The 24,017-nt window shown below is 60.1% G+C and overlaps 2 protein-coding genes across 2 annotated transcripts in view; one reads left to right on the plus strand and one right to left on the minus strand.

The window, feature by feature from the left end:
- Positions 1 to 401: 401 nt before the first annotated feature.
- TAF4 (TATA-box binding protein associated factor 4) overlaps positions 402 to 24,017 on the minus strand; it is a 97,959-nt gene continuing 74,343 nt past the window's right edge. The window contains exons 16-17 of the transcript XR_004522173.2: positions 14,496 to 14,585; positions 402 to 14,234 (exon numbers count right to left, since the gene is read on the minus strand). The gene's annotated coding sequence lies outside the window, so the exon portion shown is untranslated. The remainder of the gene's footprint in view (positions 14,235 to 14,495; positions 14,586 to 24,017) is intronic.
- Positions 4,034 to 7,322, plus strand: LOC117308302 (cadherin-4-like). The gene is made up of 4 exons (XM_033841024.2): positions 4,034 to 4,139; positions 4,364 to 4,665; positions 5,104 to 5,268; positions 7,116 to 7,322. Exons 1-4 carry the CDS (start codon positions 4,064 to 4,066, stop codon positions 7,320 to 7,322), a joined length of 750 nt encoding a protein of 249 aa, XP_033696915.2. The 5' UTR covers positions 4,034 to 4,063.

Genomic DNA, 24,017 nt, shown 5'->3' on the forward strand with positions numbered 1-24,017 from the left:
AAGCTGTCGGACCCAGCGAACTGGCTGCACATTAACGCCACCAACGGTCAGATCAGCACGGCGGCCGTCCTCGACCGCGAGTCTCCCTACATCAGAAACAACGTCTATGAGGCCACCTTCCTGGCAGCGGACAACGGTGCGCCCAGGGGCAGGGAGACACGGGGCGGGGGGCCCGCCCTCGCCCATTTGAAGCCCTGGGCCTGGTGCTTCACTGATGCGGGCGCCAGGGGAGCTGGGCACTGTTAACACCACTGTTACAGCTCCCTGGGCTCCTGCCATGTGCCAGGCTCTATCCATCAGTGAGCAAAACAGACAAGAGCCTTCTCCTTTGCATGGGTGACATTCTAGAGGCCAGTGTGTCAGCTTGAACCAGGTTTGTCTGCATAATAATTATAGCAATCTTAACAAGATGGAGGTTTACTTTCTGCCACATAAAAGAAGACTGGAAGCAGGCAGCCCAGGGTCAGGTATGAGAAACCAAGCTCACTCTGGCCACTCCCGTGTCCTTGGCAAGCTGCAGCATATGGCCCAGAGCAGCTGCTGATGCTCCAGCCACCGTGACCACATTCTGGCAAACAGGAGGAGGGGGAGGCCAAGGGCACATCCCAGCCCTTCTAAGGACTTCCACTCACAGCTCATGAAAGCCAGAACTCAGTCCCGAAGCCACGTCTCACTGCAAGGGATGCTGAGGAATGTCGTCTTCTGGTTGGGCAGTGATGAGCCCAGGTGAAGTCTGGGGCTTCAGTTCTTTTATTAAGGAACAAAGAGGAAATGGATATTAGGGACAACTCAGCAGTCTCTGCCCCAGGGAAACAAGTGTGAAACAAGCCAGCCAGACAATTTCAGGGAACGGGAGGTGCCGGAAAAGAACCAAATGGAGGATGGGAGAGTGGCCGGGGTCTCCTGCTGCACTGCTGGCTATGAGTGACCTCCTGTGGGTCCAGGACCTGCGGGATTAGAAGGACAAGCCAGGGGAAGATGGGGCGGGGAGGGGCGTCCCGGAGTCAGGAAAGGGCACTCGCAAAGGCCCCGTGCCAGGCCCATGCCACGTGGGTTCTGGGATCAGCTGCATAAATAAAGCTTCAGGAGCTAGAGTAGCCGCTGCACAAAGGTTTGGTCGACAGCAGCTGGAAGCTGGGACCTGGAGACCATCCCGCAGCCCCTGCCCACCTCCCTCACCCCGCGGGGTCCACAGAGGCCCAGCCCCTCGGCCAGCCACGATGAGCGCCAGGCCCTGGTCGGGGACCGCTGCTCTGAGCAGCAGCTGCAGCACTGAGATTAGATTAGAACGTGATCTTAATGCATCAGTGGCCAGAGCAGTGGAAAGCAGGAGGAAGACACCAGAATCGGAGCACAAGTCCCGCTCGCGTGAATAGAACCTGCCTGTGCTTCTCGGACTGTGAGCTGTGCCATCGGCCACCTATCACAGCAGGCACCAAGCCGCGTCGCCTTGAACGCGCTCTGATGCGTCTCCTGGGAGATCACAGACGCGCTATGGGATGGATGCTCTACACGCTCTGCCTGCCTCGGCCAAGAAACGCAGTCGTCAGTGACAGGGTCAGAGCCGCCGCCAAGGGCAGGGCCACGCTCAGAGCACGGAGGACAGACCGGCCACCTGCGGCCGCTCAGCGCTGGGCCACCCTCACTGTGCACCTGGGCTGAGACAGGGGCTGGGTGTGGGCGGGGGGGGGGGCGGGACAGCCACACGTGGGCAGGTGTGTGCGGTTCCTGTGTGTGTGCAGCTGAGTGGCTGCATATGTCACATGGCAGAGTGTCAGCGTGCATGTGGGGCTGTGGGCAGCTGGGGTCTGTCCCGGGTGGGGCTGGGGTCTGTCCCGGGTGGGGCTGGGGTCTGTCCTGGCTGGGGCTGGGGTCTGTCCCGGGTGGGGCTGGGGTCTGTCCCGGGTGGGGCTGGGGTCTGTCCCGGCTGGGGCTGGGGTCTGTCCCGGGTGGGGCTGGGGTCTGTCCCGGGTGGGGCTGGGGTCTGTCCTGGGTGGGACTGGGGGTCTGTCCCGGGTGGGACTGGGGTCTGTCCCGGGTGGGGCTGGGGTCTGTCCCGGGTGGGACTGGGGTCTGTCCCGGGTGGGGCTGGGGTCTGTCCCGGCTGAGGCTGGGGTCTGTCCCGGGTGGGACTGGGGGTCTGTCCCGGGTGGGACTGGGGTCTGTCCCGGGTGGGGCTGGGGTCTGTCCCGGCTGGGGCTGGGGTCTGTCCCGGGTGGGGCTGGGGTCTGTCCTGGCTGGGGCTGGGGCGTGGTCCCATGCACACTGTGCGTCCGTGGTCATGGAGCCCAGGAGTGACCGTGTGATCACCCGTGTCCGGCCCACAGGGATCCCTCCGGCCAGCGGCACCGGGACCCTCCAGATCTACCTCATCGACATCAACGACAACGCCCCCGAGCTGCTGCCCAGGGAGGCGCAGATCTGCGAGAAGCCCAGCCTGAACGCCATCAACATCACAGCGGCTGACGCGGACGTCGACCCCAACATCGGCCCCTACGTCTTCGAGCTGCCCTTCGTTCCAGCGAGCGTGCGGAAGAACTGGACCATCACCCGCCTCAATGGTAAGCCTGCCTCGGGCACCAGCCCGCTGGCACCCCTGCCAGTGGGAAAATCGGACGAGTCTAGGGTGCAGGCCCCCAGGGGCCCATCACCCCTTCACAGGAGGGTCGCGCAGCCCCTTCCTGTGGCGTGGGGGCCCCTGCCTGCTCTGGGGCTCAGCCGCCAAGGAGGCCCCCAGGGCAGGCCCCAATCTCATCATTTTAACAAGCTCAGCCTTGACCATCCCAGTGGCTGTAACTGCAGACCACTTCCTATGCCATCACCAACTGATGGGACGGGCCCTAACCAATGCATTTCCTGAGTCCTATGCCATCACCAACTGATGGGACGGGCCCTAACCAACGCGTTTCCTGAGTCCTATGCCATCACCAACTGATGGACGGGCCCTAACCAACACGTTTCCTGAGTCCTATGCCATCACCAAATGATGGACGGACCCTAACCAACGCGTTTCCTGAGGGCACTTCCCTAGCCGTGGCCTTGGTAGAAAGGGCGTCCAAGTTCTGAAGTTCTGATAGCATTTGCTTGTTCCCCAAGCCCTTACCAACACTGAATATTATTTTAAAAAGCATTTTTCCAATTCTTTTAGCGAAAATCACTGTTTCCACTTGTATCTTTTGACTACCAGTGGGCATTTTTTCATATATTTATTGGCCATTTTTTGCTTCTGTGAACCATCTGTTCAATGTCCTTGCCTATTTTTCTTTGAAAATGGGCTTTTTTTCTAATTGATTTGGTCGAACTCTTTATACGTTAAGGAAATAATTTCATCATTCTTCGTGTTGTAACTGCTCTATTTCTCTTTTTTTTTTTTTTCCTGGGCTGTGTTGGGTCTTCGTTGCTGCGCGCGGGCTTTTCTCTAGTTGCAGCGAGCGGGGGCTGCTCTTCATGGCGGTGCATGGGCTTCTCATTGTGGTGGCTTCTCTCATTGCGGAGCATGGGCTCTAGGCACCTGGGCTTCTGTAGTTGTGGCACATGGGCTCAGTAGTTGCAGCACACGGGCTCTAGAGCGCAGGCTCAGTAGTTGTGGCGCATGGACTTAGTTGCTCCGCAGCATGTAGGGTCTTCCCGCACCAGGGCTCGAACCCGTGTCCCCTGCATTGGCAGGCGGATTCTTAACCACTGCGCCACCAGGGAAGTCCCACTGCTCCATTCTTGAATTGCCAACGTCTCAACCTTATGGTATGATGCAGGGTGTGTGTGCGCACACGTGCGCACGTCTACGTGTGTCTTAGCCAAGCAGGCGTGTTAGATGTTCCCACTATCAGTCTTTGCCTCCGTTAGTCTCGCTCAGAAAGGAGGGCGGGCTGCTCAGTGAGTGGAGCCCGTCCCGTCACTCGCACCAGGTGACTACGCCCAGCTCAGCCTGCGCATCCTGTACCTGGAGGCCGGAGTGTACGACGTCCCCATCGTCGTCACGGACTCGGGGAACCCGCCCCTGTCCAATACGTCCATCATCAAAGTCAAGGTGTGCCCGTGCGACGAGAATGGCGACTGCACCACCATGGGCGCGGTGGCGGCAGCCGGGCTGGGCACGGGCGCCATCGTGGCCATCCTCATCTGCATCATCGTCCTGCTCAGTGAGTGCAGCTGGTCCTGGGGTGACGGGTGGAGGGGCCCAGGTGTGCCCACGGCCCCATCTCCTGGCCCCGCTCTACCTGCCAGGAGACTTCCAGAAGCCCAGCCCAACCGGGTGCCCGGCAACAGACACAGGCACTCGCAGCCACACGTGCGCACCCTCCCGCGCATGCACGCCCTCGTGCAGACACACGCACACCTGCTCACGGTGCCCCCTGCCCCACAGCCATGGTCCTGCTGTTCGTCGTGTGGATGAGGCGGCGGGAGAAGGAGCGGCACACGAAGCAGCTGCTCATCGACCCCGAGGACGACGTGCGCGACAACATCCTCAAGTACGACGAGGAAGGGGGCGGCGAGGAGGACCAGGTGAGGCCCGTGGCCGGGACAGCGGGGACGTGTGGGGACACCCTCCCAGCCCTGGCGGAGCGCACACGCTGGGGTCCCCGCGTGACCTCCGGCCCTCAGCCCTGCACCCCTCATCTGCACCTTCCGCAGCCACCGAGCCCCGCCCAGTGCCGCCTGCACCCCGCGCCCAGGGAGGGTGGGCCTGGGGCGCTGCCCAGTTGGTCACTGGGGACTCAGGGCGAGCCTTAGCCCATAAAAGCTTAGTGACCACCCCCCGTGAAGTGGGCGTTCCCAGGGACACATGAGGAATGCGGTGGCAGCTGAGCAGACGGGGAAGGGGTTGACCCCAGGGGGAAGGCAGCAGGGGGCACAGACCCCACATGTGCCTTGAGGACGGGCAGGATTCGGATGAACAGAGGTGGGGTGAGCATTTCAGGAAGGACAGACCAGGTGAGGGGCCAGGACGGGGGGGCGCCCGGGGGGCCCGGAATAGGTCAATGGATATGCTCAGAGCCCAGCCACAGAACACGATGAGGAGGCGCCCCACGACTTCTCTGGTGCCTCTGCCTGGTACCCCCCCCACCCGGACTGCCTTTCCTGACTCCCCTGCCCGCCCCCCAGGACTACGACCTCAGCCAGCTGCAGCAGCCGGAGGCCATGGAGCATGTGCTGAGCAAGGCCCCCGGGGTGCGGCGGGTGGACGAGCGGCCGGTGGGCGCCGAGCCCCAGTACCCGGCCCGGCCGGTGGTGCCCCACCCAGGAGACATCGGGGACTTCATCAGCGAGGTGGGTAGCCCGGCCGTGCCGGGGGCGCAGACCTGCTAACACAGACAGGAAGCAGCCCGCTTCTCTGGGGCCCGGTGCTGGGCTCAGCGGGCAGCCCCAGGCCTGGGTTCACGCCGGCCCTGCTGCTGCCGGCGGGGAGCCCTGGGCCGAGCGCCTCGGTTTAGTATCCCCGCTGCAGAAGGACTAACCTGCCCCCGCCCCCGGTGGGGACAAACACGCAGGGCTTAGCAAGACTGCTGGAACTTGAGGCCACAGTCCAGGCAAGAACAGGAGGGGGACCAGCAAGGTGGCTCTGACCCCAGACTCCTGTCTGCAGCGATCGGGAGAGGCCTCCGCAGTGTCCACTCAACCCCGATGACCAGACGCGCAGGCTGCCCCTCCCCACTCCACACACACACAGGGCATCGGGGACGGCCTGGGAGGTGAGCGTCACTCCAGAGCTGACCACGTGGCCGTGTCACCCATCCTAACGCCTGGGGTCTGGAGACCATGTAGCATCAGCGTCCCAGCCGACAGCGTCCCTTTGATCATCCCCTTGGCAAGAAAAGCTGACCCACCTCTTGAAGCTGAGCCCAAGGTGCCCAACTGACATGTCCAAGGGTGTCAAGAGCGCGCCTCCCACCTCTGCTCCCGTCCTCCTGTGCGGTAAAGCCGAGGGACAGCGTGAGCCAGGGCGCGTGGCTGCACCCCAGACGCTCTCCCCCAGCGCCAGCTGCTGCAGCCCGGGCAGCCAGTACCTCCGCGCCCACCGCGGCTCCCACAGACGGGATGCCTTCCATGCCCCGTGTAGCCAGCGCGGGTCCCTGCGGATTTACCACCCATCTCTAACACGACTGTACTTTGAGAGGGGCTGACAACACTTCTTTCTCCACCTGTGTCAGAACCGGACTTTAAAAGGATTTATTTAAACAGAATAGAACCCAGGGAGTGGCTTGGCAGAGACACAAAAGAGATTTCTCAGAATATTCCCCGAAACAGACCGTGTCTCAGACCGTAAATGAAATTTTTATGGCTGCCCAAAAGCCGATTCAGCTTGGACGACATTTACCATCTACAGGGTAATAAAATTTTTAAAACTCCAAAAACTACATCCTCCCTGATGGACAATCAAAAGCCCACTTTTAAACAACTTAGAGGAAAGCAAAAATGGAAATGACCAACCATTCCGTACTGAATAATGGGAAAGGTACTCCCCTCCCTAACGGGGGCAGGCTTAGGCAGTGCCAGCACAGGCCCCCGGGCCGTCCTGCGTCCTGCGGGAGACTCCTGGAGCCGGCGGGGAGCCCTCCAAGCTGTCCCGCCCCCCGGGGGGAGGGAGCGGGGAGGTGTGTCCACCCCTCCCACGGTCCCCGGGTGGGAGCTGCCAGGGGCACCCTTGGCCAGTGGCCAGAGTGCTGGAGGTGGCCTGGCCAGGGGTCCCAGCATCAGGCACTGGGGGAAAGGGGCCGGGGCACGGGCAGGGGCTCCAGCCACACCTGCTACATCCCCGTTTGCTCCCGCGCACAGTTACGGTAACAACTTCAGGTGTCTGACACCCACCCCGGGTTCCCCTCCCTGTGGCAACAACCAGGGACTCGTGGAGGCCGGCCTCTCGCACAGGCCCCGGCCGGCCCTCCGCCTGGCTGTGTGCGCTGCCCCCAGGCCTCTTGCACGGCTCATTCTGCAAACACCGCGCCCCTACTCGGGTCTCTGAGGCGCCCTTGACTGACACGCAGGAGCACTTATTGAGCACCTGCTGCATACAAGGCCCCATCACTGCGCCTCCCCAACCTGCCTCCCCAGCTCCGCTCCTGGGCGCCCCTCTGCCCCCCGCCCTGCACCCTAACCCGTGTCTCCACGGCCCCCAGGGACTCCGCGCAGCCGACAACGACCCCACGGCGCCGCCCTATGACTCGCTGCTGGTCTTCGACTACGAGGGCAGCGGGTCCACCGCGGGCTCCGTCAGCTCCCTGGACTCATCCAGCTCCGGGGACCAGGACTACGAATACCTGAACGACTGGGGGCCCAGGTTCAGGAAGCTGGCAGACATGTACGGTGGCGGCCAGGAGGACTAAGCGGGCCCGCCCCAGACGAGGCGAGAGCAGCGCTCGGACGTACGGGACAGACAGCGGGCCTTCCCGACTCCGCGGCCGCGCCACCCGGCGGTGTGTGAGGGGTCCCTGCCCACCCCCCGCACGGAGCTGTCTGGCACGAACACTTGTCAGCCCGCGGCCGCCCCCAGCGCGGTAGCTGACTCGGCACCACGGAGAGCAGAGGCACCGTCTGAGCCTGGATTTCCTGGACAGAAGCGCTGTTTAAAACAGAATGGAAGTGCCTTTTGGTACATGCGTCAGATTCCCTCACACTCAGGAGCGCCCCCCAGCCAGTCCTGAGAGCCCCCAACCCCGGCCAGTCCCAGCTCTGAAGTCACGAATTAAGGAATTGGGGAGAATGTCCTTTTTTTCGATCTCCTATCAAGAAAAAAAGTGGGTGACGCACTTGACAAAACTGACAAAGAAAAACAATTTGGGGTCCAAACGCCATAAGCCTTCCGAGTGCTCACACTTTGCTTGCACAGTTGGGGTCTCCCGGGCCCCCTGGGGGTCCCCGAGGCCGGAGGCCCCACCTTCAGCTCCTGCAGCAGCGAGTCCGCCTGGGGCAGGTCAAGCCGGTGGACCAAAGGCCCGCTGTACAGCTGGGCTTCCACAGAAGCGTGCTGCCCCCGACTCCCAGATGCTGGAAATAGCTGGGCAGCTGGGGTTCCCAGCGGCTGTCCCTGATGCTCCCCCATCTCTGCCCTTGGCCACCCCCAGGGCCCCCCAATCATGAGGCCTCCCCCAGGGCCAACTGTGAGCCTGAATGCCACCCAGGTCCCCACTGCCTTTGGTCCAGGAGAGTACGGTGTCCCAGGAAACCACAAGCAAAACCGGCCGGCATGCCACCAAACCCTGGCATGAGCCCTCCACCCCTCTAGATCAGACTCCCGAGGGACCCCGTCAGAGGCCCGGCGGACACTCACCAGTCCAAACCCCCGAAGGCTCTGGACGCCTCTGGCCACCGGCGGGGCGTGCGGACTGCAGGGAGAGCTGATGCTCACCGGGGTCCCAGGAGGCTGGAGACGACCGGGGGGACTGGCGGGCTCCTCCCTGCCCTGCTCCTCTGGACCAGAGTTTCTGATGCTCGTGAGCTGATGTGGGCGGCTACGGTCGGCTCCGAGTGCCGGGACAGCACCGTCGTCGCTGTGCCATCTGTCCCACACGTGCGTCTCACCGCATCCGCCAGAAACAGCCTCCTTTCCTTTGGACCCGTGGCAGCAGCCAGCAGCTGCAGGGCCAGGTAGCTGCTTGAGCTCTCAGAACTGGCCGTGCCTCCTGCGGGGCAGTCTGACTCCCAAGCCAGACTCCCGAGTCAGCTCCACAGTGCAGCAAGGAGCCCCCTGCTGTGTCTGTCCGCGGCTGCGTGAGACGAGGCGCTGGGGCAGCCCTTCGCCCAGCATCTCCCAGGACCTCCATTCTGGGTGTGAAGGCGCCTCAGGCCGGCAGGAGAGCCGCCTCCTGGGGGATCCTTGCCTGCTCTCGGGCTCCCCAGGGAGGGGCCTGGGCTGCCACTGGCCCTGGGCAGGACTTGGTGTCAGAGCCCCACCTCACACCTGCTCCTGGGGCCAGGGGAGGCCTCGGGAGGGCGGGGGCGGGGTTTCACACGCTCCCCGTGCCCTCCGTCGGGGGGTCTCTCTCCGATCCACTCCGCAGCCCACAGCCTGCCCTGGTGCCATGGTCATCCTCTTTTCTAAACAGCCTCGGCCTCAAAGATGAGCTTGAGTGGACACGTGCGTGTGCAATCCACGTGGGTGTGTCCCCCCTGGATGTCAGGGTTCTTCCCCAAACCAAACTCATCACTAATTCCATCCACCCTCCCGGAGCTGAGCTGAGCGGAGCTGAGCTGGGGAGACGGGCTCCGGCCTGTGGCCTGAGGGAGGCCCGTGCTGGGCTCCGTCCATCCTGACCCCGTCCATGACTCCTGGGGAGGGACGCGTGGACGGAGGCAGTGGTCACCGGTGTCACATGCCCATGCCCCTACGCAGACTGCGGTCTCCCAGACGTGGCGGGCGGCGTGGCCTGCCGGAGGGAGGGGACGCCCCCCTGTGAAGCCATGCTGTGCAAATCGCTCGGGGTCAGGCGGCCCACGAGGACTGTCCCAGTGTCTGAAGGTGTGGCCATCCAGGATTGCTGGTGGTGTCAGGGTTGGTGAGACGTGAGCCGGAACCTTGTTTTTGTTTGTTTCTGGAAAGCTCATCTCCAGTTGAAGTTCTAAGGGTGACTGTGGTGGGGCCCAGACAGCTGTGAACTCTCCTCACTGGAATCCCGAGGCCCCCTTTGGTCCCCTGGGCTCACCCCAAGGATGGGTGTGCCAGGCGCGGCCTGCGACTCGGACCCCTCGGGGCCCCAGGCGCCCTGCCTCCCCCCACCCAGGAGAGCCGGATGCAGAGTCCGTCCCACTGCCCCCTTCCCGCTCTCTTGCCCCGGCCCCTCGCCTCATCACTGCCAGGGCCCCTGCATCTCGCCTGCATCGCACAGGCCGAGGCTGCGGCAGCCAGCGGGGGACACGTCAACAGAGGGGGTGCTTCTCACACCCATCCCTGCTTCCAGGCAGCCGGACAGCTGCCCCTGGAGGCTCCCACCCCCTCCCAGATGCCTCCCAAAGCTCCGTCCCAACCAATGGGTTAGCATTAGCTAAACACACAATCGGCGTCAAACGTCCCTTTTTCGTAGCTTGTAGATACGACGGGTCCAGATCAGGACGCGGCCAGCGGAGGCCCAGACTCGGTGCTGGCAAAGCGCTCAGGCAGGTTCAGCGCCTGTAGGGAATTTCTGTTCTTGTGAACAGGAGACGCCAGCAAGAATGCCCTGGCCTCGGGCGGTGGGCACCCCCAGCCCAGGGCCACCGTGCCCGTCAGGCCTCAGCACCCGCCACCCCTGGCCCAGCAGGCCTTCCCTTTCCTGCGTGCTTCAGAACATCCCGGGCGCCTGACCTCCCGCCGCCAACGTGTCAGGGTAATGGCAGCCGTCAGGCCTTCCCTACTGTGAGCACCACCCACACGGGCCTTTGAGATGACAGCTCTGTTCCCTCCAAGGGGAGTGTCAGGGAGGGGAGTCTCAATTTCTGTCAAGGCTGAAAGGTGTAACACCAAGAAAGCAAACACAATCTCCCCCCCTGGAGCATCCTGAGAGACAGTTCCGCGCCACCTGGCGTAGATGAGACAGGCCCCCCGCACAGCGGGGCACCCCGGGGGGGAACCTCTGTGTATAACTGGAACGCATTCTGCTTTTCCTTTCTCTCCTTTTCCCATTCTAATTTTTTTTTTTTTTGCATGTTTCTTTTTGAAAACGGACCCAATGTGTAGCAGCCCGCATGACTGTGGTTGTTCTGGGGAGATACTGGAGTACGATGTATTCACACTGCATCTCTGAGCATTGCGCAGTTAGACAAACGTTCCAACTTTTTTTGTAATCGTCAACAGCACAACTATTTTGTATTGTTGTTTGTATCATTTTGTACCAAAAAAAAAAAAAAGAAAAAGAAAAAAAGGGAAGAGCGTTGATGTTTTCAACGTGTTTTCTAGCGCCAGGCGGTCTCGGCTCCAAACTGAGCGGCAGCTTCGCGGAGGGGCCGTGTGTGGGAGCGGGCTCGGGGTCCTGGCACGCTGCTCCAGGGCAGTAAATAAAGTCCCCCTGTTAAGTGGTCGCCTGACCCTGGCTTGTTTTTCTCCGAGTGTCCCATCCGCTCAGGGGCAGCAGATGGACGAACACGGGGCTGAGGTGTCGAGAGGGGGTTTGAGCACCTGCTGTGTCTCAGGCTCCGCCCTAGGCTCTGAGGGCACAGACAGCAACAGGACCAGGCCCACTCCTCACACCTGTGAGGCCCCGGGGACGCGCACAGATGAAGGCCCACGGGCCACGTGTCTAAATGTGCCGGCGTCCTTAGGAGGCCTAAACCAAGCTAACACACCGCTCAGCGAGGCGTGCTCCCCCTGCCTTGGCGATACACCTTCCTGCCACCATGAGAAGGCTGGGTCAAGTTCAGGGTTCTCCTGCCCCTCGGATTCTCTCAGGGCCCAGCCTCCTCCCCGCCTCCGGGGACTGCAGGCCCACCCCTGACGCCAGCCAGAAACCCACGGGCCAGCGGGTCCAGTCCTCAGCAGCTCTGGTCACGTGCTCCAGCCTGCCCTCGACCGCTGGCCACAAAGGTGCACAGGGGAGCCCCCGGGTTCAGTGCCAGACTCGCTGGGGCTCTGCCCACCTCAGGGAAACAGCTCAGAAAGGCTGAGGGGCACCTCGCTCACCCCACTAATAAGTGGCGCAGTCAGACCAGAGCCCCAGGGGCCCACCCTGCAGGCCAGGCTCCCAGCCCCGCCCCCCAGCCCCCACCCACTTCCAGGCCTCTCCTGGGGCTCGAATCTGCAACCAGGACAAGGTGCGTAACAAAAAGTCACTCACGTGAGTTGACAATTACGGGCGTGATCAGCGCTTGCTAATTTTGAGGGCGCCGGCAGCTAATGACATTCACAATTAGGTAACTGCTGTGGGCCTGGGACAGGCAGCCGCTGGGGGGCACAGCTCCTTGTAATCAGACCCCCGGGGCAGGACCTGGGGGGTTGGGGGGACAGTCTGCTTAAGGTCACCCCCTCCCAGCTCCACAGCAGAGGGCTGGCTAGAACACAGGCTCAGCAGTTGTGGCGCACGGGCTTCAGTGGTTGTGGCTCGCGGGCTCTAGAGCGCAGACTCAGTAGTTGTGGCGCACAGACTTAGTTACTCCGCGGCATGTGGGATCTTCCCGGACCAGGGCTCGAACCCGTGTCCCCTGCGTTGGCAGGCGGATTCTTAACCACTGCGCCACCAGGGAAGCCCTCCCCTGCCTCCTGTTTCTAGAGAAGCTGAAGTCTCCCAGGCCTCCCGGAGTCACAAAGGAGCAGCTCAAGAAGCTAATGATTAGGACTGAGAGTCACAGACTCAGGGGCTGACGCACATTCCTGAGCCATTTTACTGACACTGTAACTGCCACCAGAAGGAAAAGGCTGGCTGCGTGATGACCAGGGTGCAGCCGTGACATGAGCTGCTCCACCTGGAGCAGAACTGAGTCTGTGGCACTCGAGACAGCAGAGTCTTGTCTCTCGGTTCCAAGAACTGGCCTCAAGGGAATGGGATTAACATTATTGCTCACGTTAACCTATATCTTTGTGTAGCTCGTTCTGCCCGTATATGTAGGCAGGCAACTAAAGCTGTCAGCAAAGAGGTGCTGTCGACAGACCCACGTCGACATCCTCCACTCTGAGAAATACGGCACCTATGTCTGCAGGAAGAAGCTACAGAAGCCAGGCCTTCACCCCTAATCCCATAGAAATGGAATGCTCTTCCAAGTGGGGATCTGTAAGCAGCTCTTTGCAAGAGGTCCCCTTGTCTTGTCACTAACCCTAAACCAGCCACCCCCATGCTCTACTCATCTCTGGCGCACGCACACCTTTCAAATCTTTCGCTCACACAATACCTTGCTTAACATGTTGCTTCTCTCCATAGATCAAAGAAGTAGAAATGAAGAATAAGTAACTAACAGACGCCCAGATCTCTTCCCCAGCTTCCCCTGCAGTAATCTCACGAACAAACTGCGTGAACGAGACAGCATCTAAAAAAAGGTCGCAAGGAGTTGACCATCCTGCACACAGTGGGGAATGGCGGCGACCCTGACCCCAGTGTCTCCATGATTAACCGACATTACTGCCTCTTTTTCCTTAAAAAACTTTCACGGCTGAGCAGAATCCTGGGAGTAGGTTTAGGGGGACACTGAGTACGACTTCTCCCCCACGTTGCTGGCTTTCTGATTAAAAGCACCGTTTTCCATTTCTACCAACACCTGCCTCTCCAGCATGGATCTCCAAACAGCGAGCGGCTGGACCTGAGTTCAGTAACATTTTTACCTAAGGAAAAAAAAATAAACTTCCACCCTGAGCCCAATTTTAACCGATAATCTCAGGCTGGGCACTGCCTCACAAGAGCCAGGCACACTCTCGGCTCTCCTGGGCACGTCTCCGCGTCCTCTCCCACCTTCTCCCCGCCCCTAAGTGCCCCGAGAAAAGCTCCCCTCCCCCCTCACACACACGTTCCTCCCATCTACTCAGGGACGTGCCCCCAGGACAGCCCAAGGCTGGGCAGGGGAAGCGAGGGAGGGCTCGGTCATCACGACTCTGCCGTGCTAGACGCCCCAACACAGCATCTCACAGCGAGACGCATGGGACGCGGGGACTCCCACTCCGCAGAGGACGGCGGCGGCCAACTTTGGGGCCAGTTTGACCTTGTTACTGTTTGCCAGGAACGTGCCGGCACCACCATGTTAAGTGAGCCCACTGCTCCCCGAGCCCAAGGGGCACAAGCACGAGCCCCGCACCCACACGCGCAGTCCAAAGCCCGCCTCCTGCCCCAGCAGGCCCCTCCCCGAGGGCGGGAGCGCTGCCAGCTCACCGGGACCTGCCCCCACAGTACCCAGGGCCAGGCCTCTCCCGCACAGCCGCAAAGCACCTCAGACCAAGGCGGGCGGGGCAGTGCAGGAGCACAAGCAGGGTCTCCCCGACCCTCCAAACTGCAACTTTAAGCAGCCTCCTCAGAGAGGGACGGGGCTCGTCCGGTCCCTGGGTGCATGGGTGGGAGCAGAGTAAGTGGTCCAGTCGGCCCCCTTCGGCAGCAGGACTGAGGCCCGGAGGCTCCCAGAGGGGCCCGCCCCGGAACGAGAGGACCTGAAGACCACCCCACGCTCCCCGACACCTGCTGCGCCAGCCAGCGGCCTCCCCCACGGGGGGCCTGGGGGCAGTAACCTCGTCCTGACTCGGGCCCTCAGGGGTTGTATCAGATTCGGGGCACTCTGCAGGCTGAGGTCCTCGTGAGCACTGCCTCATCCGGACAGCATTAGGCCTCGGAAAACAAGGACCCTCAAGGTTGACACTGAAAGCACAAGGCCCAGGACACCCGCTGAAGAGCCAAAGGAGTGGGGTGTGGCCAGACTCTGAGCCTGACAGACCACTCTCCGCCCTCCCAGCCCACGTGCCCCATCACATCCCCCAAATGCCCACCAATCCCGTCCCCAACCCAACCCCTACGCTCACGCTCACTCAGACTCAGGTGCGCGCGCGCACGCACACACACACACACACACGCACACACACACACACACACACACACGCACGCACGGCTGTCCTGACTCACTTAGTTGGAGGGTGCTGACCGTGGTGCTGAACTCCAGCCGCCGGGCCCCGCTCCGGTGTGGCCTCAGGACACGCCCACAGGAACTTCTGCCTGTTTAGGAAAAATCACCTGCTTGGAAATTTACCTCAAAGGCAAGAAGGGGGACAGAGAGGGGTGAGGTCTGGCCCCGCTGAGCCCCTGCCACAGCGACATTACTTCTCCAGGCCCTGCCCTGCTGGGCCGGGCAGTGGGAAGGGCGCCCGGGCAGCCGGGGCTCCACGTGAGCAGCAACCCCCCTGCAAAGCCCGGGAGACCCTCGTGGCCCTGAACGCTCAGACTTCTCCGTGGGGCAAGCCCCCCCGACCCGCCCTGCGGTCCTCTCTGTCCTTCCTCCTTGTCTGATTCCTTGAACAACTTCATTATTTACGTTCACGTGTCTTACCCCAAGTTCTTCCTCTGGCCTGTCTATACATCATAACAGGCAGCGACCTCCCTGGATGTCCCCACTGTGTTCCCAGTGTCCAGGGTGGCCTGGCCAGGAGGAGCTCACGTCCCAGCTGTCAAGACATGCTAACCAGGGCTTCCTTGGTGGCGCAGTGGTTGAGAATCCGCCTGCCAGTGCAGGGGACATGGGTTCGAGCCCTGGTCCGGGAAGATTCCACATGTTGCAGAGGAACTAAGCCTGTGAGCCACAACTACTGAGCCTGCGCTCTAGAGCCCGCGAGCCACAACTACTGAGCCTGTGTGCCACGACTACTGAAGCCCGCACACCTAGAGCCCACACTTCGCAACAAGAGGAGCCACCGCGATGACAGGCCTGCTCGCCGCAACTGGGGAGAGCCCACTCACAGCAGCGAAGACCCGACACAGCCAAAAGTAGAATAAATAAATTTATATTTAAAAAAAAGACATGCTAACCAGGCCCCTGGCCTTCCTGGGGCAGCAGCGAGTGTGTAGCCAGAGCCTGGCCAGAGTCAAGACCCAGCTGTGAGTCCAGCTCCGCTCCTCCTGGAGCTCCTGACCTTGGACAAGTCCCCTAAAGGGCTCCGGGCCAACACCACCTGCCCGGTGGGTGGTTGGGAAGATGAACTGAGATGGGCTGCAGTCCCAGTGCCCAGGAGCACATTGGCGTGGCCCTGGGGTGTGCGGGCACCCAGGGGATCCCCAGTACGTGGCCAGCCCCCAGGGACACGCGCTGTGGTCGGCAAGCCTGCAGTGTGTACACACGGAGGGGGGGGTTTGTTCACAGAACGCACACCGTCCCCACTCACCACACACCGGGGCAGCCGGTGGGCACTTTGCTCCGGTCCCATTGGCGGAGACCTCTGCCCACTGCTGAACACTGAGGAAAGACTCGGGGTGACTTAGGGAGGGGGGCAAAGAAACTTCCAGAAGCATGCCGGCCCGAGTGGCCAGGCAGAGGGTGGCGGGGGAGAGCACTCTGCACCTGGAGCCAGGAGTGGGTCTGTGCTTGCACCCTGGCCTTTTCCTTCCTTTTAAACTTCTGGAACGGTTGCCATGGAAACTCAGAGGCCGGTGGTTAGGAGTAACTGAGGAGTAGGCAGCAGTCGGGCACCGGTCAGCTGGGCCTGCTGGGAGGGCCAGGTGGGACCAGTCACCCACCTCCCGCCCCAACCCTCCACCACCACCAGAAAGAAAACCTGGGGAACCTCCCTGGCAGTCCAGTGGGTAAGACTTCACCTTCCAGTGCAGGGGGTGCGGATTCGATCCCTGGTCGTGGAGCTAAGACCCCACAGGCCTCACGGCCAAAAAACCAAAACATAAAACAGAAGCAATATTGTAACAAATTCAATAAAGACTTTAAAAAAAAAACAAAGTCCACATCCAAAAAAACAAAACACCTTAAAAAAAGAAAGAAAGAAAGAAAACCTGGGTTCAGGGCCTCTCTTGGGAAGCTGCAGGATTTCCCTCTGGGCTGGCAGTCAGGGCTACAGATGTGGAGGAATCCGTGCGAGGCTGCTGGACGGGAAGGGCCAGTGACCACGCCTGGAAGAATCTGACGGGTCTTTGCGCCCTCACGGGCACGTGCCCTCTGCGGGACGGCGGGCGCCAACCCCTGCACCCCCACCTCATCCTCCGTTAGCAGGATGAGGTGACCCCGGGCGGCTGGTCAGCTACAAGCGGTGGACAGGGATGGGCCAGGCCACTTCAGGGCCTGAGGACGCTCATCTCTGCGCGTGTGTCTGCTTTTTGCCTGCTCTGTCAGGCCAGCCTAGGACTCTCCACAGGGGAACCCAGGCGGCCCGTGGGAAGAGCCTTTGTGGGGTCCCGGGGCCTTTCTTTTATACCTTCTGTCTGGCGGTGTGGGTGATGAAATAAAAATGCACATTTTAAGGCAAACGAGAAAAACTCATACATTTTTTCTCTGCCCTTTGGCCTCCTGCCTCCCCTCCGGGGATACCTGCGCAGAAATAAAGATCAATTTTTCTTCTTCTGGTACCAGCCACGTAATTCCCTAAAAGATAACGTTCCTTTCTTAGTCCCGTAAGGGGGCCTCAATGAGCCACCACTCGTCCTGTACGTGCAGACGTCTTTGGTGGACTTTACGGACAAGGCCACTATATCATTTCCCTTAAAGATAATGACTGGTGCAGAACAGACTAATCAGATGACCTGGGGAGATACTGGGCTGCACCCAATGAAAGTTCTCAGCTTAAATACTTACTCATGACCTTGTTAACGTCACCAGCTATGTTACCTGTACCCTGCCCATTCTACCCGATTATTGGTTTGGTTTTTGCGTTACCAAACGTGTGACTGAACCTCTGATAAAATTCATGACTAGGGGACTTGAAACCACTGACCAAATACACAGTTGTATAAGATCAATGATTGTAATAGTGTAGCTCTGGATGTGGGACAAAGCGACAAGAGGGAACGGTTTCCTGGACCACGACAGACTGTGAGACAGGCGGCCAGAGGCTTGGGCTATTGTTAACGGAGCCTGGTCCAGGAACAGCCCATCGAGTGGCCCATCCATGGCATCCTCACCTGACCAGGGAATGAGCATTCCTAGCGCCATGGGACAAATTGGTCATGAAATGCCTCCCAAACCTGGGTAGAAATTAAGACCGAAAGGGAGGGGATTGTACACAAAGACCGCTGCCCACCATCCAGCTCTACGAGAAACAAGTCAGCCACTGGCGTCGCTGACCTAACAGCACATCCGGAAAGGAACTCAGAGCGGAGATCAAGGCGGAACTGGCCCTCAGGAAGTACTTTCAGGAGAAAATTTTATGAGCCCCGTTTCTCGCCTCTTCCCATACTTAGAAAAGCACTAAAACCATTAGCTAAGAGATCTGTTCCTGGAGAACAGCAGTGACCTTCTACCAAACTGTGCTTGGGTACATGTACACCATCGTCAAAATCACATGTACGTGTGCTGACCTCCCCCCTCACCTCTTCTCAACAGTCCTCAGAGCCCCCTGAGGGGCGTCTGTCTCCTGGGTTATAACCCTCAGGCCGGCACCAATAAAAGTGTGCATTTCTTTCTTAGACTGACTACTGATCAGCCTTTTCATCCACACGGAGGCGCGCCCATGCTTTTTAATAACATTTCGGTAGCTTTTCTGGAGCCTTCTGGATGCACGGACTCGTCGCCCACTCCCGCCAGGCCTTGGGGGGCCAGGTGCACAGCTGCCCCGCGGGGGCAATCAGCTTAGTAACAGAGCCTCTGGTCCCTAAACCTGGGCGCGCCAGCCAGGTTTTCGCCCCTCCTCCCGGGAGGTGAACTGCGGCGCGAGGCGTCTCACCGCCAAGGACCTGAGAAGCGCGCGCCCCGGCGACCCTCCGCTGGTGCCCCCACCCGCGTGCACCGCAGCCCCGCCGGCTCAAGCGCCCCGCCCCCCCGCCGTGGGTCACGTGCGCCTCCCCCCTCGCTGCCCCGTCCCCACCCGCCCTCCACCCCGTGCGCCCCGCTCCCGCGAGCCGCTGGGGCGTCCTGGTCCCGCGGCCCCACACCGCCACCTGGCGGCCCGGCCTGGGATGCGCGGAAGTGCTCCCCGCGTGGCCCCCAGGACGCACCGGGCTCCGCAGGGCGGTGGCCTCGGGCGAGCCCATTCCCATTCTCCCTCCGGCCTGCTTCCTCGCCCCGCTGGTCCTAGCCTCTGGCACAGACCCGCCGCTGCATTGGGACGGGTCCCGGAGAGCGCCCCGTAGACCCCACGCCCGCTGGTGAATTAGCATCTCTGGTCCCTCTGCCCAGGGGGCTGCAGTTAGGGCTCTTAGGTTAACCCCACTTCAGAGCTGAGGACACTGAGGCCCAGAGGGTGAAATGCTGTCTGCATCCAGAGGCGGGGGTGTGAGCCCCGACTCCGCGCTGGGGGGTCAGGGGGCCCTGGGCCGGCCCTGCCAGGAACACAGCAAGTGCGGATGCTGTGGGGCAAGGCCTGGAGACCCCACCCCTTCTTCTGGTGCCCAAATGAGAAGCCTCAGTCCGAGGATGTCACCACCCCCTCAACCTACTTCTCCGCATGTCTCCCTTCTTCCAGAAATCCCTGACATGCCCTCACCCTGAGTTTGCAGAGGCCCCCTCCCAGGGGACGGCCCCTCCCCTCCGCTCTGGTGTGGGTCCTTGGCCCAGCCAGGCTTGGGGGCTACACCAGGCTTCCTCGCTGAGTCTGCCCTAGGAGGGGAGGAGAGGGGAGGGACCGTGAGGGTGGGAGTACTCGGACAGGTTCTTTCCAGGGTGCAGTCTGCAATGTTGGGGGGTCTTCGGTCCTTCCTCAAACTCCTGGGAGCCAGTTCTCAGGGCTGGGCTGGATGTGCAGGCCTGGTTGAATTGACAAGTGAAATTCTTGTCACCACCCTGCCCCAACACGTCCAAAAAAGGCTCAGTGCTGGCCTTCAGGCACGGCTGGATCCAAGTGCTCCAAGAACACCACTCCTTCGTGTTCTGTACTGGCCTCACTTTCAGCCAAGCTCTCGAGAAGCAGCAGTCTAGGTGGCCCTAGGCAGAAAAGCTGACCTCCTACCAGCCCCTTTCTGTGGAGTGCGTGCATCCCTCCCCTCCCCTCCCGTGCCCAGTCCCCCCACTCCTTGCACCCTCTCTCTTCCTTAGCACGCCCCACCCTGCCGCCACTGCGCAGCAGCCGCCGCCCATCCCCCAGGAGTATAAGTATGCTCCAGCGTCTCCCGTCTGATCCCCATGCGTCCCCATGCCCATCCCCTCTCCCCACTCGCTCCCCACTCAGCACAATCCCAACTGCAGGCCCCCCTGGCTTCCTTGGGCAGCTGCTTACCCCTGTCTGGCACCCCTTGTCCCCAGCCTGATGATTAACCTTGTCCTGGCCCCGAACCCTTCACGTGGCACCCCAAGGACTCTGCAGCCAAACTTTGCCACACACCCCCTGCCCTGGACGACACTTGCAGACGCTGTGGGAACTGCGGGTCCCCCACCCCTCATCTGTCCAGCGCCAGGACGTGTCCACCTCCCTCCCAGCCACTGCCACCTACACCTTCCTCCTGGCCACATCGCACCCAAGCCAGTCCCCCCCTAGAAACACAGCTTCATTTTTATCCACATTCCCTTATTTCTGCGCCTTTACCGAGATACTGCGGATGCACGGTAAACTGCCCGTATTTCCAGCGTGCCATCTGAAATGTTCCGACGCTTGCACGCACCACCACAATCAAGGTGACAAACATCCCAGGACCCCAAAGATTCCTCGCACCCTTTGCAGGACTCCCCCCACCCCCCAGGCCACCCCAACGCTCCACGTAAAGGAAACCCCACGGGGCCCTCTGGCCAGGCTGCGTTCCCTCATCATCACCCCCGTCACCCCAAGACTCACTGTGGCACCGAGCGGCCCCTCCCTGTAGGAACAGGCCAACATATCCCTTCACCTGGAGAGGGACAGTTAGGGTTCCTCCAGTTTTTAGCCATTTGAGATAAAGCCGCTAGGAAAACTCGTGTACAATCTTTGTCCCCCCAACACACACACACACCCCTCTGCCCAGGCCGCGGCCTCCGCTACGCCCTGCCACCCGGTGGGCTCCTGGCCACCTCTTCCAGCCCAAGGCCGACCCCCTCTGCGACGGCGCCCGGCCCTCTCGCAGGCACTTGCTGAACAAATACATTTCAGAAAAGCAATGGATCTGTGCAGGCCTGTTCCCCTCAGAAACAGAGTCTGGCAGTTAGGACTTAAAGCCTGATACAACTGCCTCAAGAGGCAGCTAAATTTGTAAGGAGGAACGTGACTTGTTTCCCTTGCGAGTCTCCGAAGGAAACAGGACACGTCCCCTTGGGCTGGTCCTTCCTGGGCCAGGTGACCCAGGTGAGGCCAGAACGATCTGGAGGACAGAGAGGCTGCCAGCCTGTCGCTGTGGAAGGGGAGCTCGGAAAGGCTGCTTATGGCCTGGGGCTAAGAGCATACCTCCACCGTGAGAGCATGCACTGGTTGAGCACTTGCTGTATGCAAGGCATGAAGGCTACGCAGGACTCAAAGGGGTCCCCAGGGCTGCTCAGATTGACAGAACATGAGACCAGAACAGCTGCCTTGTGGCCTCGGATACTGGGACGGGCAAGGCTGAGGGACACTGGGTGGACTGTTGTTTCTTTTAGATGAAGTTTTTTTGTTGTTTAATTTTTTTTTAATGCTTTATTTGTTCAGCTGTAATAAGTCATTTTAAGACCTCTGTGTTCTCAGATATGTTTTCTTTCTTTCCCTTTCTTCTCTCTCTCTCTCTTTAGGCTACATTGGGTCTTCGTTGCTGCGCACAGGCTCCCTCTAGTAGTGGTGAGCGGGGGCTACTCTTCGTTGCGGTGCGCGGGCTTCTCATTGCGGTGGCTTCTCTTGTTGCAGAGCACGGGCTCTAGGTGCACGGGCTTTGGTAGTTGTGGCACGCAGGCTCAGTAGTTGTGGCTCGTGGGCTCCAGAGCGCAGGCTCAGCAGTTGTGGCTCACGGGCTTAGTTGCTCCGCGGCATGTGGGATCTTCCCGGACCAGGGCTCGAACCCGCGTCCCCTGCACTGGCAGGTGGATTCTTAACCACTGCGCCACCAGGAAAGTCCTCTTTTCGATAAAAGTTTACACTTGGAGACCACAGTTGTGACAGAAGGGAAAACAAGTGAACTGGATAATCACAAGATTTGCCTTGATAACAGCATTCCCAGAAGATCACAAGCTGTCTCCTACTTAGCACACCTATCCCGAGACACTCGCGTGCCTTCCCGCGTGGCACCACGTCACCGGCCCAGGTGGAGCCGAGGCCCCACCCAGGGGGTCCGACGCTCAGCTCTGGAGTCTTTCCCCCACGCTCTCCTGAGGTACACTTCACACACGCTAAAACACACAGATCTTAACCTGTCAGCCTAACTTTTCACACGTGTTCACACCCACGTAACCACTGCCCAGATCCCGACGGCACTTCCATCAGCCCAGAGGGCCCGGGGCCCCTCCAGCCTGGGGAACGCGCTCGGACGCCCGTCACAGCTGGGAGTTCTGCCCGTTCTCGAGCTACAGGCGAACGAACAGGGTCGGGTGAGCGGGGGCTTCCGCGGCGGGCTTCTCCCAGCGTAATTCTCAGGAAACTCGTGGGTACGTTACTGACCGCATCATCAGCGCGTTCCGCTTACTCCCGAGGAGTATCTCACTGAATAAATACCCTCTGGTTTGCCCGCACTCACCTTCCGATGGACACGCGGGCCGTCCCCATTTTACCCCGTCAACGAGCAGAGCCTCCGTGAGCATCCTCGCAAGGTGTCTCCGGAGGACAAGGCACCCACTTCCCCGAGTAGACGCAGAGGGGCGCGACTGCGGGGTCACGCGTGTTTACGTTACCAGGCGTGACACGGTTTCCCGAGTGGTTCCGCCACGTTACACACTGACAGCCTGTGTGAAGCTCCACCCCCACACAACACCGTCAACCTTTATCATCTGAGCCAAGGTGGGCGAGTGGTGGAATCTCACCGTGGTTTTGTGTTTCTCCGATGACCCGTAACGACGAGCACCTTTTCATTTGCCTGTTGGCTCACGGGCAGCCCTTCCATGAAGTACCTGTTCAAGGGTCTCGCACGTTCTTTACCAAGTTGTCTTCTGACTGCTGAGCTGTGGAATTCTTTGTATATTCTGGACACGGGTCCTTTGCCGGGCGTACACTTCGCAAGTATTTTCTGGAAGTCTCTGGCTTGCCCTCTCACTGTCACAAGAGCATCTTTCGATGAGAGAAAGTTTGTAACTTTAAAGTCCAATTTTCCAATGTTTTCTCTGTGGTTTGTGCCTTCTATGCCCTTAGAAATCCCTGCCCACTCCCACGTCATGACGATCTCCGACGTTTTCCCCCAGAAGCTTTGCAGTTTTAGCCCCCGTTTCCAGGCCTGTGATCCATCTCGAAGTGATACCTGTGGTGTGCGGGCTCACGTTCCCCCCACCCACCCACAGGGCATCCGGTCACACCAGCGAAAACCTAGTGACCGTAACGTATGGATCCCTTTCTGGACTCTCTGTTTTGTTCGTGGATCCTGTCTGTCTTTATGCCAATACCACGCTGTCCCAATTACTGCAGCTCTACAGGAAGTCATGAACTCTAGGGGTGGAGATACTTCAATTTTGTTCTAGATTGTCTTGGCTATTCTAAGTCCTCTGCAGATTCATGTAAGTTTCTAGAATCAGATTGTCAGTTTCTATGAAAATTGCTGGGATTCTAACCGGGACAGCATTGAATCAGTTGGGAGAGAACCGCTATCTTCACAATACTGGGTCCCCTCCGGGGGTACAGCGAAGTTTCTCCCTTTAGGTCTCCTTTCGTCTAATTTCAGTGTAATGATCTTAGACATCTTTAACTGTATGTATTCCCACGTATCCCAATGTTCCTGGTGGTGGTGTTAATGCTACTTTTCTAGCTTTTTGCTGCTGGCTAAGGGATTACGGTTGATTCTGGATCCTGACCTTGCACCCCGAAATCTTACAAAACGCACAAGCACCGGAACCGTTTCAGCGCCGTGCGCATGGATTCTTTTGGGATTTCTGTGCACTCGACTGCGTTGCCTCAGGGTCCAGCCCTCACCTTCAGTCCTCATTTCTCTCTCTCGCCTTTCTGCCCGCCTGGGACTGCAGTTCCCTGGGGAATGGACGTGGTGAAAGCAGACGTCCTTGTCATGGCCCTGGCCCATCCCCACAGCACTCTACCCCAAGCCCACAGAGGTACGCGAATCGGACTTCGGACAACTGGTAAGGTGTTGTGCTGAAACAACAGCACCCGGCGCCCACAGGAGGGAGAAATAACGGATAAAGGCGCCTCGAGGCTGCTGGCCACGCTTCTGCCAGGGATCATCCCCGGCGAGCGTCAGTCTGCCTCGGCGAGGCCCCTGGCAGAACGACTGGGCCCAGGAGGACGTGCAGAGAAGCCGGAACTAAAGCTATTGCACCTGCAGAAACCCAAGCGCTGCTGCCCTTTACTGACTGACCTAGTTTATTTCAGGCCAAGAACTTAGTGAAAACAAAGTATTAGTCGTGACAGAAAGTCCAAGCATGACCTAATTAATCAACCGCCTTGGGCGTTTTCATGCAGGTGGAAGACTGGA

Source organism: Tursiops truncatus, chromosome 15 (genome assembly GCF_011762595.2).
Source record: "Tursiops truncatus isolate mTurTru1 chromosome 15, mTurTru1.mat.Y, whole genome shotgun sequence".
Taxonomy (NCBI): Eukaryota; Metazoa; Chordata; class Mammalia; order Artiodactyla; family Delphinidae; genus Tursiops; species Tursiops truncatus.

Excerpts from the sequence above, each read along its gene's own strand:
- LOC117308302 (XM_033841024.2), top strand. The coding sequence starts at position 4,064 with ATGGGCGCGGTGGCGGCAGCCGGGCTGGGCACGGGCGCCATCGTGGCC. Across the intron at positions 4,666-5,103 it reads CCCAGTGCCGCCTGCACCCC|GACTACGACCTCAGCCAGCT; the intron begins GCGCCCAGGGAG and ends CCCGCCCCCCAG. Across the intron at positions 5,269-7,115 it reads TCGGGGACTTCATCAGCGAG|GGACTCCGCGCAGCCGACAA; the intron begins GTGGGTAGCCCG and ends CACGGCCCCCAG.